This window comes from Hypomesus transpacificus, chromosome 3, assembly GCF_021917145.1.
Source record: "Hypomesus transpacificus isolate Combined female chromosome 3, fHypTra1, whole genome shotgun sequence".
Taxonomy (NCBI): Eukaryota; Metazoa; Chordata; class Actinopteri; order Osmeriformes; family Osmeridae; genus Hypomesus; species Hypomesus transpacificus.
Genome location: NC_061062.1, coordinates 14322852 through 14336560, shown reverse-complemented (window position 1 = coordinate 14336560; position 13709 = coordinate 14322852). Strand labels below are relative to the sequence as shown.

General features: G+C 50.0%; 1 protein-coding gene across 3 annotated transcripts in view; it reads left to right on the top strand.

The window, feature by feature from the left end:
• Positions 1-12968, top strand: part of fermt2 (FERM domain containing kindlin 2) — a 35873-nt gene extending 22905 nt beyond the window's left edge. For 2 of the 3 annotated variants that reach the window (XM_047044764.1, XM_047044746.1), the window contains 12 exons: positions 769-994; positions 1298-1400; positions 1750-1857; positions 4155-4289; positions 4721-4770; positions 5511-5635; positions 5759-5865; positions 6037-6258; positions 8835-8855; positions 9737-9861; positions 10039-10180; positions 10513-12968. In XM_047044764.1, coding sequence (XP_046900720.1) covers positions 769-994; positions 1298-1400; positions 1750-1857; positions 4155-4289; positions 4721-4770; positions 5511-5635; positions 5759-5865; positions 6037-6258; positions 8835-8855; positions 9737-9861; positions 10039-10180; positions 10513-10686 — 1538 coding nt within the window. In that variant the 3' untranslated portion in view covers positions 10687-12968. The remainder of the gene's footprint in view (positions 1-768; positions 995-1297; positions 1401-1749; positions 1858-4154; positions 4290-4720; positions 4771-5510; positions 5636-5758; positions 5866-6036; positions 6259-8834; positions 8856-9736; positions 9862-10038; positions 10181-10512) is intronic. The other variant, XM_047044755.1, reaches the window with a different exon arrangement.
• Positions 12969-13709: the final 741 nt, after the last annotated feature.

The following is a 13709-nucleotide window of genomic DNA, read 5'->3' as shown; positions in this document are numbered from 1 at the left end:
CTGTGGTAGAAGAGATTAGGTAGTTTGGCCCTTATACTCCCAGGCCAGTGGTGGACCTCACTCAGGGGAATGGGGGAAGGAGGGTGGGATAGAGGAATGGAAGTAAGCTGGTCAGTGTGTGTGTGTGGCCTGCTTCATTGCCACCAGGGCCAGAGGTGCTGTACATGGCCAGCCAAAGGGAAATGTTACGGCTGTCGTATTCGTTTTTTATTTGTTTTGCTATCAAGCTCCCAAATCCTTACTTAATCAAACTTCAGTGCAGATTAGTTTTACTGTCGTTGGAGGTTTTGGCTGCAAGGAAGACAAACACAAGGATCCAGCCGATTCCATCTTCCGGAATTTTTGTCTTTGTCTTTTTTTTTTTTTTGCCTAAAGGGAACACAAACAAGCAGAGATGATGGCTTTTGGAATTGTCACTCTGCTGGAGTCTATCAGAATTCCCCTCCCTACCACCCCGCCCTCCTAGACCAGACCACTCGCTGGTACACTCCCAGAGCTAGCCTGGTCCCCTGGCCTGGTTCCGTGGCCTGCCTGCCTGGCTGCTAGTGTGTGGTGGTGTGGTGCCAGTGTTCACAACGTAGTATGCAACCACTTGACTTGTGTTTGGTGTTGTACTCGTTTCCATGCGTGTGTGTTGGCTTGCTCCTTGCAGGAGTTTTCACAATCACACATTTTGCATCAATTCAACTCCAGGTTATTTTGTATTCATGTGTTTGTGTGCCCCCCCCCCGGTGCACTTTGTCTCTAACCAGAACTGTGTGTTTGCAGGCAGCATCTACTCCAGCCCCGGCCTCTACAGTAAGACCATGACCCCCACCTACGACTCCCGGGACGGCAGCCCTCTGTCCCCCACCACCGCCTGGTTCGGAGACAGCCCCCTGTCCGAGGGCAACCCCAGCATCCTGGCTGTCAGCCAGCCCATCTCCTCCCCTGACATCCTGGTCAAGCTGTACAAGCCCCAGTCTCTCCTGGACAAGGCCAAGATCAACCAGGGGTGAGTGGGAGGGGTGACAGGCCAAAGGTGGTGGTGGTGGTAGTGGGGGTGGAGGTTTAGCCTGCTCTAGAGGTTAATAGCTGCCTGCTTAGTCATGGGATGAGAAGATAATTGCTTATTGTTTGTGGTTGTTCTCTTGGCCAAGTAACCCAGTTAGACGTTACCTCTCTTAGTTGGGTTATGGGTGAACTTGCGCATGAGTTCCAATAGCCGTGTGTGTGTGTGCGCGTGCCCGCGAGTGAGCGAGAAATCACAACATGTTCCTTGCATAACTGTGTCACCTTCCTGTCCTTGTGTGCGCAGATGGCTGGACTCGTCCAGGTCTCTGATGGAGCAGGATGTGAAGGAGAACGAGGTCCTCCTTCTGCGGTTTAAGTACCACAGCTTCTTCGACCTCAACCCCAAGGTACAGCAACACGAGTCCTCTAACCCTGGACTACACCAAGATAACGCTGACTGCTGTCCTCCCACACATACATCAACATGGCCATTGACCAAACGTTTGCCATTGACTTTAGGTTCAACTAAAGTGAGGTTCTGTGTAGGTATCTCTTTCATAGTACAGGCGAGACTGGGCTGTGTTGTGTAAAGGGCAGGACATCCAGGACATGGGCAGATAGCCCTGCTTCTAGGTATCGCCAGCTTGCAGCTTTTGGGGGTAAAGGGCAGGAAATGCCCCACTGGGCTGTCCTGTTTGCTCAGCCGTGTGTGCACAAGGGTATGGGTTAATGGCATCTCCCCCCCTCCCCCTGCAGTACGATGCCATCCGGGTGAACCAGCTGTATGAGCAGTCCAAGTGGGCCATCCTGCTGGAGGAAATCGAGTGCACCGAGGAGGAGATGATGATGTTTGCTGCCCTGCAGGTGAGATCTGGAGCGCCTGTCTTATGTGCAGGTCGTCTTCATTGGCCAGTTCTATTATTGCTTACGAAGCGCTGCAGTGCAAATACTTCCTCTTTTTTCTTTATTTTTTTCTTCATGTATGGGCACGTTGCCTTGTAAGCGGTTAATTAATTGGATGGGCTTCTCTCCCAGATCTGGGCTTGGAGACTGCTGCAGTACACCGAAGTGTTGCCACGGCTAATTGTTTAAGCAAGAATCCAGGGACGGGGGGCCTCAGTACATCCTGTTCTTTCACTGTATGCAATCATCTTGATATTCAGCACCTTTTAAGACCTACCATTGGTCCAGCTGTGACACGTTTTGGCTTATGGAGAGAGCTTCCACAGTGGAGTGGACTGTTCCTGTGGCGGTGCCACCACCCCGCCAGCCAAGACTCCCCACGTTAACATGCCAGGGCTCCAGACAGCACCCCTCCCCCATGACACCCTAGCTCTGAGTCCGTCAGCCTGCTAGTAAACAAGCCTTGTGGTGGACACATCACACATGCTGCTGCTTTATCATGTCATAAAGATAGTCCATCTAGTTTATAAAGGGGAGGAGAGATTTGGCGAGTGTGCGTGTGGGTAGGAATGGTTTGCCAGGGGTCCAGGAAGAGGATCAGAGCTCCCCTTTCACCCCTTCAGGTTGCCCCCTTCTTCCTGGGGGGGGGGGGGGGGGGCTATTTCCGAACATCGTAAAGCTAGAGTGACGGGACCTGGGGACGCCACCCTGTCCTTACCCCCAGACCCCTCAGTAATTATAGCGCCGCCCTGGCTACTGGAGTAGGTCCCCTGCCCCGACCACCCACCCCAGACCTGGCCTCATTCCACCACTCACCCCCCAGGTGTTATGTGTTTCTCTGTGGGGCTGTTTATTAATACACGTCACTGGTTTAGTGTTACTCTGCTTCCCGCCCGCCACAGGGGATGCTAAAGATGCTAATCCTAGCTGTGTGTTTGGATTAGCGGCTAGCCTGTCCTCACCGTCTGTTAGCACAGACCTAGCTAGGTTTCAGCTGAGGCTAAGTTTAGGGTTTCACTGATGAGGGACATTGGGGAGAGAGGACCTGTTGAGTTTGGAGAGTTGAATTTCTGTGTCGAAAGAGCTAGCGGTGGAAAGTGGATAGTTGGTAATGTCTAAATGAAGCCAGATGATTGTCCAGCTTTCATAGCTGGCTAGCAATATTAGCATGTTTTCTCCTTGTCAAGGAGTCCTTGATATGATAGTAGGGATACATTTAGCACTTAGATATTAGCCAGCCTTGTGGTGGCTAACAAACAAGCCTGTATCTGGAAGGCTGCCCAGAGGAGGATATTGGGCCCATAGCTGGCAGGCTTAAAAGGCAGTGTCAATGTACAGCAAGGGTCTGAGGTGGAGACATCATGGTGACATGGACAAGCCTTTGTCCTACATACTGTAACCCTAGCTGGCTAGGGCCTGAAATACACAGCTCCCCCATTCTCTCACTCTCTCTCTCTCTCGCTCTCTGTCTCACACATTCTCTCACAAACTTACTCTTTCTCAACCCTCTTCTTCTCTCTCTTTCGCTCAATTATTTCCTGCTCTTTCTCACCCTCTCTCAGCCCTCCCTCTGAACCCTCTCTCTTTCTCTGTCTCCCTTTCTCCGCTCTTTCCTGCTCTTTCTCTCCCTCTCTCAATCCTTGTCCCGCCCATGCCTCCCACTCCCCCCAGGCAGCTGTTCATTCATATATTGAGGGGGTGTAGTGAGAGGTGGGGAGGGGGGTGGTGGGGGGGGGGGGGTTGACAGTATAAATACCGTTTGTCAACAAGTAGTGTTTAATGTCAGTGAGTCATAGGCTTTGGTCCACCGGGGAACACCACGGTGAGGTTCTCCGTGTGATGGGGCGGTCCTAGATTCTACACTTGGGTCTCCTACCAGGATCCTGAGCTGAGCTACGTGGTACCTCCATGATGTAAGGTCCCAGCGTGGCTGCCCCCCCCCCCCCCCCCCCCCCACGCCCTGCTCACATGTGGTCCTGCTACAGAGAGAGCGTCTCAGCGACCCCCACAGAGATGTGCAGAGGCTGCAGAATCCATCCCACTCCCACTCACTTCCCTTCATAAATCACCTCGTCTACTCCCACAGTCATTGGCCTCCACAGAGCCAGTATCCGTTCCATATGTACAGAGAAGAATATGCATTAGGTCGTTGATTTGTGTGTTTATTATTGACCGATTTTATCGATTTTTATCATCCGTTACATCTCTCGCTGTCTCTCTCTCTCTTGCCCTCTCTCGCCCTCCTTTCTGCCGGACAGTACCACATCAACAAGCTGTCCATCATGTCTTCAGACAACCACATGAACAACAGTGAGAAGGAGGTGGACGAGGTGGACGCCGCCCTCTCTGACCTGGAGATCACTCTGGAGGGGGGCAAGACCTCCAACACACTGGTAGCTACGCACACACGCACACACCTTAGACTACAAAACAGACCCACACCTCCACATTCAATACTCACCCTGAAGGAGTGAAAGATGACCTCCTCGCACACATTCAATCTGCTCAGCCCTGCACTTAGCTCTCGCTCGATGCGGCAGCATTCACAGGGCCAGGTTCTGTTTGGCCAGCTATATATCACTGCTGCACTGACGCCCATTGTTGTGGTCCTGCCCTGTCAACTTGCATAGTTTATATAGCTTATCAGAGGAAGTGGTGGTTTTGAGATGTTACACAACCACCGCTATCGCAATCCTACAAAGACTTTCCTGACCATGCTGGCAATGTCATGCTTAAAAGTTTGAGGTTTTGGGGGTTATGCAGAACCCTGTTCTATTATCAGTGTTCAACAAACTTTCGATAACTGTCCTTCTCTTCCTGCCAGGGGGACATCACATCCATCCCTGAGCTGGCCGACTACGTGAAAGTTTTCAAGTAAGTTCTTGAACGTAAGATATTCCAGCCGACCCTGACTCTAGCATCCTCTGGAAATTCACTTTCCCCCTCGATCACGAGCAGCCGTGTGTGTCTGAGCTTGCATGTGTGTGTGAGCGTGTGTAGGATCATGCGTGTGTGCTTAGGCACTTCCGTGTGCATTTGAAGAATGCAGGGGCCAAGGGAATCTGTGATCAGGTGACCGAGGCTGGTCTTGTTTAATAGGAGAGCGGTGGTCTGTGTCGTGTCACGCTGATATGGCCCAGTGTCAGTCCTACCTAGGAACACTGACTGGAAAGGGTGGGATTTGAAAATCTGCTCAGAGCTGTGGGACACTGAGAACCCAAACCACATGAGGCGGTCTACCTGTTGGACACGGGCCCTCGCTGACTCGCAGGTAGCTCTTGTGGTTTGATGGTCTCATAAAAGATGCAGGGTTGATCAAGAGGTTTCACCCCCTGTGAGTTTCTTCCCATTAATGTTCCTGCCCGCGGTTGGCAGTCCTCCCACCCCTAGTGCTGACTAAGGTCTGTCCCGGAGAAGGCTGAGCATGCAGTCTTCCCTCCCCATCGCCTCCCCTTTCTCCCTCCTTCACTGTTAATTGGGTGAAAAGGAAAAATGGTTGTCAGTGATGGTTTTGACTGTCGTGCGGGGGGGTGATGACAAAAAGGAGTCTCTTTGCTGACTGACTTCACTCTTTGTGTCTCTTAACACATTCTTGGTCTCTCTCTCTCTCTCAGGCCAAAGAAGCTGACACTGAAGGGCTACAAGCTGTACTGGTGCACGTTCAAGGACATCACAATCTCCTGCTACAAAAGCAAAGAGGAGGCCCACGGGACGCCCGCGAACCAGATGAATCTTAGAGGTGCAGAATTACACACACACACACACACACACTGTCAACACGGCAACTGTATCTATTCTAAGGACATCGTTGTTGATGAATGGTGTGTTGTGACCTCGGTACTGACCTCGTGTCTCCTCTTAGGATGCGAGGTGACCCCAGATGTCAACATCTCTGGTCAGAAATTCAACATCAAGCTGCTGATTCCTGTGGCCGACGGGATGAATGAGATCTGGCTGCGGTGTGACAATGTGAGTCGTGCTCGCTGGCTCCCTCTAGCTGACTGGAGGACAGCCGCACTGCAGTGTCATGCACGCAACACTCGCATATTTAAATCCTGAACTGTGACCAACATATAATGATCACGTGGCCAATTGAAGCGTCACATTCAGACTCTCTCCCCCTCCCCCTCCCCCCACCAGGAGAAGCAGTACGCCCACTGGATGGCGGCCTGTCGCCTGGCCTCCAAGGGGAAGACGATGGCGGATAGCTCGTACAACCTGGAGGTCCAGAACATTCTCTCCTTCCTCAAAATGCAGCACATGAATCCAGACTCCCAGCTCATCGCCGAGCCGATCACCACGGACATCAACCCTGAGTGCCTGGTGTCCCCGCGCTACCTGAAGAAGTACAAGAACAAGCAGGTAGACTGACGTACTAGCCGAGCTTGCGCCCTAACTATTTAACCCCAGATAAATCCACCTGACTAAAGGTAACCACAGCTAGTGAAATGCTAGCTAACTGGAAAGATGCTGCTTTTAACCTATGCTGATCACAGGATGTTGTTGATTCTGGACTGGACTGTGTGCAGGACAACAAAGTTGATGACTTTGAGGGGTTAGGGAACAGGAGAGGACGCTGTGGTAGATGGTGGAGATGCATGTGGAAGGGTGTGTGTTTTTCCCAGGGGAGGTCGTGCATTGGTGTGATGGAGGGGGGGGGGCGGGGCAGCGGAGGCTGAGGTCAGGCGGAGGCAGTGTCTGATGATGCGTACCAGCTGGGCTCCTCCTGGCATCTGGGCTGTCCTGCACTGGAATGCAGCCTCCCTCCCTCCCTCGCTCGCTCGCTCACACCTCCCCTTGTTCCCTCTGGCTCTCCCCAGGGGGGAACCCTGGACAGCGGTTTGTGCTCTCTCACACCCACCCTGATTGGCTTGGAGAGAAGATGCAAGCTCCAAGTCTGTGTCTCAGCTTCAATGCAATCCCTTTTATTCCTCCCATAATTCCTGATCATTGACAAATGAGGGATAGCATTGATTCTCGTGCTGTCACGTCTGCAGTCGTGGCTGACAGTGGCTGACAGCCCAAAGCAGATCTTGAGCCACTTAGCACTTACAGCAGAGTTTCACTTACATTTAGCTGACAAGAAAGTAGCACTATACTATACTAGTAGATTCTCCTATAGGCCTGTGTGTGTTTGCACGTCCTTGCACTGGAAGGTCTGAGTGCATGCCTGTCAGTGTCCTAGTCTCTCGCCCACTGTGTCTGGTAGTCATTATGCTGTGTAGGAAACGTGGACCGTTGCTAGGGGGGTGGGGGTGTCGGTTAGTGATGACTAAGGGCTAGTCTGAGTCTGGAACCAGATATTCACATCCTCTAGACCTCTATAAAGAGAGGGGAGAGGGAGAGAGAGAAAGAAGAGGGGCTGGCGAGGGGGAAATGGCGAGGGATATGGGAGATGGAGGGAAAGAGAGAGAGGGGGGAGTGATAGGAGGGCAGGGGGGGACTCATCAAACAGGAAATGTCTAAGATGGGATGAACCAACAGCCATGGGGATGTCTGCTGTGCTTGGCAGTCTCGCTGTGGAATGTCTGTGTTCTAGAACAGAGAATAAAAGGGGGGAGCGGGGCGGAGCGGGGGCGGAGCGGGGGCTGGTTCCTTCGATGGCCCCCAGCCGTCACTTCACAACAGGAAAACAGAGGAGTAGAACCAGAGTGCCGTCAGTGCGTGTGGAAGTGCACGGCAGAGGAAGAGGCAGAGATTGGCCCTGATGTAGAACCAGTCCTGGCCTGCTTCTCACTCCTGTCCTGGGGGGCTGTCTGTACGAGGGGAGGGGAGGTAGTCGCCCTGGTCCAGTTGTGACCCAGTCCATCCTGGCATCCTGGTCAGAAGAGCACCCCAAGACATGCCATGTCAGTGGGGTTCTCTGACCAAGACCAGTGCAGTGGTGAGGATGGGTGTTCTGAAACTGGAACACAGTGTTCAAAGTGTTTGCTTGTGTTTATGGGTGTGTTTTTTTGTTGTTGTGTCCGCTTACGCTTTTTTACGTGTGTGTGTGTGTGTGTCAGTGTAGCAATCAGCAGCAAGCGCGGAGCGTCAGGAAGTCAGCCCAGCTTGGGAATGCTGAGGGGGAAGAGAATCAGGGAAAACCCTCTCCTGTGTCAGTCAGCTGGGCGCTGGCTCTCTTCTCCCTCCTTCCCCCAACTGGACTTGGACTTCCTCTCCTCTCCCGCCCTGTGACCCCCCCCCCCCCCCCCAGTGGGACTTCCCCAGCAGATGCACACAAGAATATTTTTGATCTCTGGGAGTGGACTTGGATGGGTTTCTGACCAAACATATAGTTTTAGTGTAAGAGGGAAAGCAGATGGGGACAGGCACAATAACAAACAGGGACGTGGAGCTCTCACTTCCAGCTCCAGATACTTCCTGTGGAAGATGCCCTGGGAATGCATCACCACCTAGTGGACCAGCAGGACACTGCAAGTTGAAAGTCATCGTGCTGACTGACCGACCGACTCACACAATTGACTTAAATGCAGGTCGACGCTGCTCTGGATTTAAAGTATTTTTCATGACAGTAGCTATGGTTTTCAGTGAGCTTCAATTATCATTGGAGTGCATTCCTCCTGGTCTGCCAGAAAGTGTGATGTGTGCTAACCTTCTCTGCCTGCCCTGACAGACCTGACCTGCGAACACTGTGGCCGCCGCTGCTGCTTCCTCTGCCTGTGCCTCTGCCTTGCTGCATGCACCCCCCCCCCCCCTCCCCCCCGCCTCCCCCCCCCCCCTCACCTGCGTTTCATTTACCCTGTTACGATTGAAGCTCCGCTACCTGGAATTCAAACTGTATTCGTGCCTTTTTTAGTTTTTCTCTCCTCCATGGCTGTGTTCTCACTTGCTTTTGTTCTGTTTTTTTTTTTTCCTTCTTCATTCCTCCTCCCTTTTCTCTTCTGCACCCCCCCACCCCCCCCCCCCCCCCACCCCCCCCACCCCTCTCCCTTCAGCCTGGCTATATCAGGGACTTGGTAAGTCAAGATGTGTGCAGAGTTCTGGAAACTAACACTTAGTAGACGTCTTGGTAGACCGCTTCCAATACAAGCACATTCTATTGAGAAAAATACGGAATTGTTGTCTATAGGAATGCTGTGTATCAATGCCAACAAAGGACCCAGAGCTTTGGTCGTCTTACTAGACATTACAGTGGTATAATTTACCAGTATCAACCCTTAGTTGCACCCAGTTCATTTCTCGACTTTAATATCACCTTTTTCATGCTAGTTTCCCATTTGTCCTTCCACTACTAACACACGTTTAACTGTCCCGTTCGGCCGTTCCGGTAGACAATTAGTCAACCCTTAATCTAGTCCATGTCGCACTAAAAGACACCGTTTCTCAGGAGTTAGCGGAGTGGGATGTGGGTCCAGCAGAGCCAGGTCTTCACATCTGTGCTCTGCTCATCAATGACTCATGTGTTAAAGGTTTGGGCTGTGCTCCTCACAGGACAGCTTTGGGGCTATAAAGGAACACACACACACACACAATACACACACACAATACACACATTCACGTCCACACAGAGGTGGGGTCCTCTCCATGGATCATTAACCTCAGTCAGTCTCCTGTGAGTGTTTCTCTGTTGCTCTGCTGTGTGAAGTGAGCAGCTGTACAATGTTCTCTTACTACAGCAGCACTCTGGCTCTGGGCTGACCCCTGGTGCCCTCCTGGGGGCACGGGGAGGTGTAGGGTGTTGGTGGGATGTGGAGTAGTGGTGGTTTTAGTGTGGGTTGAACGGTGGGGTTTTAGTGTGGTGTTGGAAGAGCCGTGTGTGCATCAGTAGTTTCATTTCAAAGCAGGGGTGTGTTTTGACGTGGACATCAATAACCTGTGTGTGTGTGTGCTTGGTCAGATCTCCGCCCGGATCCTGGAGGCCCACCAGAACGTGGCCCAGATGAGCCTGATTGAGGCCAAGATGCGCTTCATCCAGGCGTGGCAGTCCCTTCCTGAGTTTGGCATCACCCACTTCCTGGCCAAGTCAGTCCGCTCCCCACGCACCAATCATATCACACCTCACACGCCCTTCCTTCACACTCAGAAACATTTACCCATTTGACATGGATTCTCTTAGCAGATGCGTTTCTCCAAAGTGAACATACATACACACACAATTCCAACCCTCGCGTGACTAATTCTGTCTGTCATGGTTCCCAGGTTCCAGGGAGGGAAGAGGGAGGAGCTGATTGGCATCACCTACAACCGTCTGATCCGGATGGACGCCAGCACTGGGGACGCCATCAAGACCTGGCGCTTCAGCAACATGAAGCAGTGGAACGTCAACTGGGAGATCAAGATGGTAGGAGGCTCCCATGGTGAAGAGGAGGACTGTGGGTGCACAGACAGACAGACAGACAGACAGACACAGACACATCACGTTATTAAGGCTATCGACCTGGGATCGAAAAAAAGATGCTGTCTTTCTGCAAATATATGTACAGTACATTACAGGAAATCAATTAACAACACAAAACAAATATTGACCATTTTGAGTAACATGACATCCATGACCATCGCTTTGCCAGCCTTAGTCTGTCTTTAATGAGTGATTCTCTGTCCAGGTGAAACTATGTACGATGTCAGTGGCTGCGTGTTCACTGTAACCCACGTCCCTCTGTCCCCGGTCTCCAGGTGACGGTGGAGTTTGCCGACGAGCCCAGCCTGGCCTTCATCTGTGCGGAGGTGGACTGCAAGGTGGTGCATGAGTTCATCGGGGGCTACATCTTCCTGTCCACGCGCGCCAAGGACCAGAACGAGTCTCTGGACGAGGAGATGTTCTACAAGCTGACCAGCGGCTGGGTCTGAGTTGCCCCCGGCAACCCCCAGGGGTCTGGGTGGGGTGGAAGGGCTATAGATCTATTGGGTTTATTTTATTATATTTTGTTGGTCTTTTAAATTTTTGGAATCGTGTTCAGAGCCCGATGCTGGGCCACTGTTGCCATGATTAAGAAGCTGACCGTTTTAATCTTTTTTTTCCCCCTCGCCTTAACGCTGACTGTTTTTTTTGGAAAAATACTAACACTGCTCAACGCGGTCCAGATGAACTCTGTTGACCTCTGACCTTCTCTGGCCTCCCCCATGACATCCCAAGCCTTACACAGGAAGTTCCCACAACCTCTCTGTCCACCTATCCCAACCTGCTCCCAGACCCAGGGGGCCGGCCTCAACACTACGTCCATTGCTGACAACCTATCAGAACCAAGTTGTGCTCTCCATCCCAAAGACTGAGTGTGTTCACTGTGACTGTATGAAGACGCTGATACCAGGGGCCTGTCAGCGACAAGAATCCGACCAGACTATAAACCAATGCATCAGTGCTTATGAACAATCCAGTTATTTATTTATCCATCTATCTTATCTATCTGTCCCTGTTTATGGTTGTGTTCTGTCTTGTCATTCTAGCGAGGCGTGAACTGTGTGATACAGTGACTGCTTTCTAATGGTCATGTTATTTAACATTTTGTCCCGCTAATGATATTCTTTCTTATTTTATTATTTACTCCTAACACACACACAAACACGCTCACATACACACACACAAACACTATACTGTATAGGAAGTAGTGGTAGCCAAGGTTATAGGATATCACCTCTTTCCCAAGCAAAGACGTGTTGTGAGAGATTGGCTGAGAGAGTGTCCACTCTTTCCTCTCAATGAAGGGTCCTCTCCCATCTCCCTAGTCCATATCAAGTCTCCTGTAAGCACTTCTACAGTATATAGACGGTCTCTTTGATGAAGAATAAGCTGTAGGTTCATGTCCTGTTCTTTTAGTTGTCGTCGTCTTTTCTTGTCAGAGTACGCTAGAAGTGATGGTGTGGTCTGTTGTGTATTGAGTAACTCTAGTAAACTGTGTGATTGGGCCTCACTGGGGGGGCTGTGTTCTAGAAACTAGCACCCAGGCTTCTAATGTCCATCTGTCTGCTTAGAGCGTTGTTGTTTTGGAACTTTTGGCGGTGTTATCGAGGGTAGTTTGCCAAACTGTCTCTCAGTCTATCTATGTCTGGCTGTTTAACCACCCGTCTAGAGCTGCCAACTAAGTGTCAATAGCATGTGTAGATGGGGCCCAGCCTGGTAGTCAGGTCAGCACTGCATGTGCAACACAGTCGTAGGGCTGCCACACGTGACTCTGTAGCCTTCTGCAGCTCTCTGTTTTACCTTACTGCTATTCTTTATCTTACACCATCAAGTATTATTATCGTTATTATTATGAATACATACCGTTTTCTCATGATGCACCAGCAATAGGGCACCCAGTTTGAAGAATGAATATGCAAAGTCTGTTGTTTTTTCTTTCTTTTTTTGTCTTCTGTATGAAGGAACAGTAAATGAAGTATTAGTTTTTTGTAACTAATGTAAAAACACAGGTTTTATAGAATTGTACAGTTGTTTTTTTTTGTTGCTGCTTTTTCTGTTCTTTTGGAAGTGTATTTGCGTTTCCAGAAAAGAGGGGGAAAAGCCATCTGTCAACATTGTGTAGTCTGAAGATTTTGTGCCTGCCAATGTTACAGTCTTATTGAGTTTTTAAGATGAAGATATTATAAATATATACGACGATAACACTAGTCTCAAACTCCAGGTTGGTAGGATTTTAATTTGATTTGTTCTTACACAATATTGTTTTAATAATTACTCTAAAACATTGACATGTTGCCTCTCTCCTATAAGCTAAAGTACATTTCTTAATTTCTGTTCTAGAAGTTTCAGCACTGAGTTGCTTCTCTCCCCACTCTCCTTGAACTACCACTGTTGAAAACATGCTGCAAAAATCATACTCTGCTCAGTGCCTTTTTAAAGATATATCACTCACACAGGTTTTATCACAATTGTAGCTTTTCTTTTTGACAAAAAATAGTTGTGCTTTTTGGTATGAAGGAGACCCTTTTAGTTTAGACCCTGGAGTTTGAGACAAAAATGTACTGAAGTCGAGAAAAACAAACAGGCTTGGTCTGTTTTCTTTCTCCTCCTGTAACATTGTTTTAGTTTCTCGTTTGCCTCCGATGTCCAGAACAGCAGAGCATGGCCTGCTGTTGACAGACTGTAAAAATGCATTTATTTTAAAAAATAAAAATAATTTTTATTTAAGTTGGATTGTTCAATCGTTGAATGTGTCCAACATGTCTGAGGACAGATAATGAATCATTTTTGCAGTATTTCTGAATGTCCACTAGAGGGCAGTACAAACACATCCATATTCCACACCACAGAAGGTTTCTTCCAGGCTGGAGTCCAAACGTCTCCTCAGCTCTCTGTTCTTCAAGCTGTCTTGTTTACCTGGTATCGCCATGGAAATTGAGTGGCAGATTGATGAGTTTAAGAGCCCAACCTCCCTTGATACACATTCCAAGATTTCTTCCCGCTACCGGCTGCGCCGTCGTGGCAACCACCTGTACGTCCATCCATCTGTGTGTCTGTCACCACCTGCCCAGTTGTGGGTGGAGGTGGTCGTGGTGATGGAGGAAGAGTCCTGGCCACCAGGTGCCCGCTCTCCTTGGGACCTTACAGGGAGGAAGAGTGGAGCCGAGTGTTGGAGCCTGCTGTAGGCAAGAGGATGGGTGTAAGGAGGATTGTTTCTAATCAGAAATAATCATCCGAAACTAAAGAAGAACTTAGATGCTTACTTAGAAAATTACTTACAGAAGCTTTATTAGTGACTGGCCTCGAGTCAGTAGTCCATCACAGCCTAGTGCTTAGGGGTTGAATGAATGGAGTACATAGATTAGGCTAAACAACTACATATAGTTTCCATAACATTCTTTAGGTCTATTTCAGACCTGCAGTTTCGATGACTCAGCTGTACCGTGCAGCAGGTCTGGACTGGGACTTTGGA